This window comes from Bidens hawaiensis, unplaced genomic scaffold (genome assembly GCF_021521415.1).
Source record: "Bidens hawaiensis isolate Kalapana, Puna unplaced genomic scaffold, B.hawaiensis_p1.1 tig00012418_1, whole genome shotgun sequence".
In the NCBI taxonomy this organism is placed as follows: Eukaryota; Viridiplantae; Streptophyta; class Magnoliopsida; order Asterales; family Asteraceae; genus Bidens; species Bidens hawaiensis.
Window position 1 is genome coordinate 642,851 of NW_027492014.1, and position 7,356 is coordinate 650,206.

General features: G+C 31.3%; 1 protein-coding gene across 1 annotated transcript; it reads right to left on the reverse strand.

The window, feature by feature from the left end:
• Positions 1 to 1,248: 1,248 nt before the first annotated feature.
• On the reverse strand, positions 1,249 to 7,156 carry LOC143540983 (putative xyloglucan endotransglucosylase/hydrolase protein 28). The gene is made up of 4 exons (XM_077033915.1): positions 6,940 to 7,156; positions 6,690 to 6,790; positions 4,665 to 4,873; positions 1,249 to 1,922 (listed from the first exon to the last, which is right to left on the reverse strand). Exons 1-4 carry the CDS (start codon positions 7,118 to 7,120, stop codon positions 1,430 to 1,432), a joined length of 984 nt encoding a protein of 327 aa, XP_076890030.1. The 5' UTR covers positions 7,121 to 7,156; the 3' UTR covers positions 1,249 to 1,429.
• Positions 7,157 to 7,356: the final 200 nt, after the last annotated feature.

The window sequence follows — 7,356 nt, forward strand, 5'->3', positions numbered from 1 at the left end:
ATGTCAAAAGTTTTCTGAAACTTAGGCGACATTTAAACGTTGTGTCAACAAACACGTAAAAGTTTAATGGTTTGCTAGTATATTCCCATGAGTTTTTGTGTGTATTTTTCTTATCTTTTAAACAATCGGCAATACATTGTAAAAACTTTTTAGTGGTATGCTGGTCGTCGAATACAGTAACATCATCGTTATATGTATACATATGTGTATAATCTTCATCAAAAAAAATAACTTTTAAATGCTAATTTTATATCAAATATATATATACACACGATTTATATGCGTGAGAGACCATTTTATATATTAATCTTGCACAAACATTTTAGTGGTATATCGTATTTTAAGTTATTTTAATTTATCTCATTGGATATTTTTTTAATAAGCTAATGTGTACACCTGATACCTATATCTATGCGTCTTTTTTTTTTTTTTTTAAACAAACTAATTTAATGGCTCAACTTGTTAGCTGCTTACGTACCTCTATGTACCAATTGAATCCCACTTGAAACTACATAGGAGTGTCCCACACACCACTACCAACACACACAAGAGTCCACAATTATTCAGAACTTGTTTAAAATTTTTGACCAACCTAAGGGTAATTTGGTCATATAATTTTCAAAACCCGGGGCATTTTGGTCATGTAACTGTAACATAGGACACTTTGATCATCTGACTACCAACTTGGGGCACTTTAGTCATTAACTAGACCCACATTGTAAGAACTTGCCTTGCAATTAAAAAAAAAAACTTCAGTCTCCAAAGAGAATCACAATGTTTGTATTTTTACAAAATCAATACTATTTCTATTTCTCTAATTTTACTATGATCAGTTTTATTTATTTATTAGATTGGTTGTTTATTTCATGCTAATTTTTAATTTTTTAGTTTACCCAACCCATATTTTGTCACTTCTAACAAAAAAAAATCATGAATCCGTCACTATTACAACCAGAAAAAGACCAAGACAGGGCCGGCAATTAGATAGGGTCGGGCAGTCGACTAAACTCGTTCCAACAACCGATAGGCCTGATTTAATTTTTTAATATATAAATATATATTTTTAAAAATATGTATTGTTAATGCTTTACTTAACTCTAAGGCCCAAAGATTTTTGACAATTCTCAAAGACAGCCCTAGATCAAGACATGCATACCCACCCTATATCGGTCCATTCTTACAGTTTTGATTTTCAAGAAAAAGTTGGATCGGGTCTGGTCAAGTACTAATAAACCTAACATAACCATGTCACCCAAAATCTCATATTCTTTCCACACAATCACCACCACAAACAAATTATATGCTTTCCCACCATTGTCCTCTATTCACATAAAAATTAAACCAAAACAAAAAAAGATCAACAAAATAAGAAACATAAAAAAGGAACGAAAATGATAGTAACATAAACATAGAGAAACAACCACCATCCTTAAATCGCCGCCACCGCCGCCTGCCCCCTACGGTGCCTCTTCCCATGGTGGGCCCGGCCGCCACCAAACGTCACGGGATCAAACTTCTTCAACCTCTCCGCCTCCTTCGGGTTAATCACGCACTCAGAAGGTGGCGCTTTGTACCTTATTTTATCGTAACAAAACGAATATTGCATGTGTTTTTTCCTAAAACTTTCCATTTTTGCCCTTTGTGAGGCGGTGATACCCGTCGGGATTTTGGTGTTCGGTGCATCTTCGCATTTGAGCGATGTGAGGTCAACGGGGTCCACGGTGCATCCGTGGAGGACAAAGTTGGAAAACTCGGCGATGTAAGGGGCGTATTTGTAATTAACCTTGTACTTGCCGCCATTTGTGGCCCACTCGGAAGCGTCCCATATTGTTGCGTATAAAGTCATGGGCTTTGAAGGGAAGTCTCCTCCCATTGATTCTGTTCGTTTGATCTCTCTTATTGCAACATCATCAACATAAAATCTGAACCGAAAATCAAAATCAAAATAATAAATAATTCAGTATTAAAAAAAAAAAGATTCATCGTATCATATCATATGATATCATATAGAAAAACGCGACAAAATGCATAAAAGATTTCTATTGGCAGTCTAATGTATCGGTAACTTTGACCGTGTTGACTATTTCCAGACGCATTGCCCGGAAAACAAACCAAGTTTAACCCTTTTTGTGAGAATGCAAATATATTTGGTTATCTAAAACATATATTATAACAAAGTTGGCTACATCTTTATAAAGTTTGAGAAAAAAAAACAAGAAAATGACTAAATCACCCTCCTTTATGTAATGAATGTGCCCGTAACTTTGACCTTGTTGACTTTTTACAATGCATTGCCCCGGAAACAAACAAAGCTCTACGCTTTTTGAAAATGCAAATAAATTTGGTTACCCAAAACAAATATAAGAAAAAAGGTGGTTAAATCTTTATAAAACTTCGACAGAAAAAAACAAGAAATTACTAAATTACCCTCCTTTTTTATAAAAAATGAATCTTTTCAGGTATATTTAACTTTGACATGTTGACTTTTTCCAACGCATTGCCCGGGAAACAAACAAAGCTCTATGCTTTTCGAAAATGCGAATAAATTTGGTTACCCAAAACAAATATAAGAAAAAAGTTGGTTAAATCTTTATAGAACTTTGAAGGAAAAAAACAAGAAATTGCCAAATTACCCTCCTTTTTATGAAAAATGAATCTTTTTCAGGCATATTGCCCGGAAAACAGACAAAGGTTGAGCCTTTTTGACAATGCAAGTAAAATCGTTTAACAAAAACAAATTTTATAAAAAAGTTTAGGTAAAAGCTTATAAATTTTGAAAAAAAACTTAAGAAAATTACTAAATTACCCTTCTTTTTATGAGGAATAATGAAAAATTAAAGGGTTGCAGATGCAGGTGATGTTATGATTGAAGAAACGCAGAGAAATGTCACTATTGACACACAAAAAGCTAACCACTGTTTCTATTACTACATACAATGTACCAGTGAAACAATTATACCTGCAGCTTTAAATAGTAAAAAAAATATCATATAATAAAGTGAGGACCATTTGGGTATTTCAACAGGTTCCATACCAACCAACCCATAAAGTACTTGATTTACCATGACATACACCATCACATGCATCATCATCAATTTCATGAAATGTTGTTTATATTATGATACCATGTCATCTTCGGAATACAGATGTGACAAATATGTATACGGACAACGTTTCGTGTTACGTTTTTATGCTAAACATGTTATGATACCGTGCCATCTTAGGAATACAAATGTGACAAAATATGTATACGAACAACGTTTCGCGTTACGTTTTTATGCTAAAGGAATTGTATCTTTTGACCGGTAATCACAACATACTTGCCATTTTCTTTACTTTTTAATACAACAAATTTCATACTTCAATAAGAACTATTTTGTTATATAAAAATTTAAAGTATATGTGTATATAAAAGAGAGAATCACCAAAATGGCCATTTTTATTGACGAGGTTGGCAAAATAGCCTTCGCTTTTTTTTTCTTTTATGAAAATATTATTGGACTTTTTCTTGTTTTTTGTTAAAGAAATTGTTTCAGCCAATCAAAAGCTTCTACATGGCACACATTATTGCGCCGACGCAACAGATTTCCATCTGGCGCATCCTTCATCCGATGAAGCAGGATGCGCCACATGCAAATCTGTCGTGCCAACATTAAAAAATCTGATGCGCGAAGCGACACTTATCAAACACTGGTTGATCTAAAGTTTTTAAAGTCGAGACTATTTAATCAAACTCATCGGTCAAGAATTCAAGACGCCCATCTTGGTGATTTTCTCTCTATATAAATACATAAATAAAATGTTGAAAATAAATTATTATTATTATTATGAGACATTGAGACCATAGCAAGTGATGTCATATCAACATCTTTTAAAAGCAAGGAGATGACAACTTGAAAATTATGAAAAAACTTTTGCAGAAAGAATGTAAACTAGCCAGAAATAATTTCATCTTTTGCACTTTTCCAGGTGGTAAAAATTTAAGCTAAAATCACCTTTACTTCCACACACTCATCACGATATTAAGGTATGTTGGTTTTTATTATCCCAACTATTGCTTTCGGTCACTGCCGGTCTCAACTAATGAATTGGCTACTGACAATCCCAACTTTTATCGTATTTGTTCCTAATGGTCTGTGATTAACAGAATCCTAACGCTGTAGTTTCAGGTCGTCGGAAAAATGTTTTTGGCCGGGAAAAGTCTAATTTGTTGCCGGAAAACACCACCTGAACACCGCAACCACTACCAATTGACTCACCGCAGCCACTTGAGCACCATCAACCAATTCCGACGATGGTACTAGGGTTTCCGGCGACCTTAATAATTGGGGATTTTACTAGAAAAAGGTTCGATACATCGTTACCAAGATGTTTGGGACGAAAATGTTGAGTTTTCGGGGAAAAAAATTGAGTTTTCCGGCCAAAAACGTTTTTCTGGCGACCTGAAACTAACGACGTTAGAGTTCTGTTAGTCGCGGACCGTCAGGAATAAATACGTTAAAAGTTGGGGACCATTAGTGACGAAAAGACGATAGTTGGGATTAATAAAAACCAATATATCTAATATTAATAATCAAGTATAGTCATTTTTCACATTCTTGATAGCTTGTGGTCCATCAAAATAAACCTATTAAATGGACAAAATAAATAAATAATTAACTTACATGATGTGAGTTTTAGTCCAAAGAATGCTATATTGATGATACTCATCAGTGGGATCAAACCAGAGACCATATCTTTCTTCTCTGCCAACTTTTGTGCTTCCATTTCCATAAATATTAGTCTGAATCCTCCATTCTTTTCCTCTAATGTTTCCCAAAAATTCAAAATCAATTTCATCATGATTCTTTTCAAATGTATCCCCATTTGACATCTGCAACATGAACAAAAGGGTACAAGAATCTTGATTTTTTTCAGTGTTGAAATGAGAGTAAAGGTTGCAACTTTAATGTTTGACTAAATAAAGATTTTAAATCTTTAATGCACAAAATACTGAAATGTTACTTGGACAGTGTCAGCGTAATCGGTTTATAGCGTTGGCCATCGGGAAACAAGTTTTTTTGCTATGTTTGATTCATCGTCAAGACTTCGGTAAAATTTAAAAAAAAAATTCTTTATTGGTTAAATAAGGTGAAAAAAACAAAAGTTAAAAATAATCAAGTAATGATTTTTTTTTAAAAAAAAAGTATTGTGGTATTCAGGAGAGGACGTGTCGATAGTCGTTTTATTGTTTGTTCACATTGTATAGTGTTAAAATGAGAGTAAAGGCTGCAACTTTAATGTTTCGACTAAATCAAGATTTTGAATCTTTGATGCACAAAACACTGAAATGTTACATGGACACCAAAACAAGTTCTTTTGAATGCTTGATTCATTGTCAAGACTTCGGAAAAAATTTTAATAAAAAATCTTTATTGGTTAATAAAATGAAAAAAAATAAATTAAAGTTAAACATAATCAAGTAATTATTTTTTTTTAAAAAGTATTGCGGTATTCGGTAGAGGACGTGTCGATACTCGTTTTATTGTTTGTTTACATTGTATGTACATGAACACATTACTCATAAATCATAATCATGGATATAGGACTACAATACAAACAATAATATCAGGTTAAACCAGACAAGAAGAATCCCATTATGCATAATTCCAAACATAATATATAGAAAGTAAAAACATGTGGACAAAATTATAATTTTAAATGTAAGTATAAATCATTAAAAGTAGTGATTTTGAGAGTAAATATATTGACTGTAGTTAAAGAAAAAGGAACTGTTATCAAGAAATGAGGTGCAATAATAAATCCAATTTTATTATTATCTTTGATCAAACTTCAATGTAAAAGGGTAAAACAGTAGTCCAAGATGCAAGCAATCCCATTTTGTTTTTAATCTAATTTAAAAATATAATCTTGAACATATTCTAGACAATATTCTTGAAAATATTCTAGAAAATATTCTTGAAAAATATTATCTTGAAATATTCTTGAAAATATTCTCAAAAACACATAATATCAACTTATGATTTTTTTATAACTTAATAAATTCATTCCAATCTGAAAAATAAATAAAACCAAAATATAAAATTTCAAACCAGAAATTAATGAGCCTAATCACAAAGTTATCAAATTAAACAAAATCACCCCAATAATAAAAAACTGCAACATATGGCTTGCATAATCTAATAAAATTGCTGATTGTTGACTCTTTTCTCCACATTTATAATAGATTAAATTCTACTGTCTCCAGAATGTGAATAAAGAATAAATTTAACAATAAATACACAAATTTCTTGAGCAATTTAAGTGATTTATAAATTCATTCCACATCATAAAGATGGAAACTTTAAACAGAAAATCAAAATAAATTATTCCATATGTAACCTTCAAATATATTTAAAAAAAATAAAATTATTTTATAAAAAAATTGCATAATCTAATAAAATTGCTGATTGTTGACTCTTTTCTGCAAATTTATAATAAATTAAATCCTACTGTTTCCAGAATGTGAATAAATTTAACAATAAATACACAAATTTCTTGATCAATTTAAGTGATTGATAAGCTAATCCCACATCATAAAGATGGAAACTGTAAACGGAAAATCAAAATAAATTATTCCATATGTAACCTTCAAATATATTTTTTTTAAAAATTAAATTTTTTTATAAAAAAAAATAAAAAAAACTTACATAAAAAGCCACAACAACTCCTGCTGTATAATCTGCAGGAAGCTTAATGGAGGCACTAAAGAACCCATGTAAATAAAGGTCTTGTGACACAAATCCAGACCCTGCAAATTCATTAAATAAACCCAAATCAACAAATAATAATTATTATTATTATAAATACGTAAATAATAAATAAAACACAACCCAACAATATTACTTTTATGTACTATTATATTTTTATTATTTATCTGATTTTACTAATGAACCTGACCTGTTCGCTCGTCGAGCGACAAATGAACAGATTTTCCATCTTTTAACACCATTAAATTACCATCCCCAAACAAGTGAGAGTACCCTTCATCAAAAGATATTATTGGGAGGTTTCTTGAAAGCCCATGACACAGAACAACAAAAGACCATATGAGAACAAGCTCAAGGTGCATATTCTTCATGGTTGAAGCGTGTGATACAACCCTTTAATGCATACACTTGTTACAAGAAATAATAATAATAATAATAATAATAATAATAATAATAGTTTGAAATATGCAGAGGTTTTAGAGAGAGAAGAGAAGAGATGGCAGGGGGGGGGTTTATCGGTGGTGAAAGGTGTGAGCTGTTTGTCATTTGGACATATTTCAATTTTTTTATTTATTTGTTTATATTAAGGTGTTTTTTTTTTAATTTT

Bases quoted from the DNA above. Each gene is read 5' to 3' on its own strand.
- LOC143540983 (XM_077033915.1), bottom strand. From the start codon at position 7,120: ATGAAGAATATGCACCTTGAGCTTGTTCTCATATGGTCTTTTGTTGTT. The intron at 6,791-6,939 runs GTCAGGTTCATT...ATGAATTTGCAG, and splicing joins GTCGCTCGACGAGCGAACAG to GGTCTGGATTTGTGTCACAA. The intron at 4,874-6,689 runs GTAAGTTTTTTT...TTCATGTTGCAG, and splicing joins GAGTTGTTGTGGCTTTTTAT to ATGTCAAATGGGGATACATT.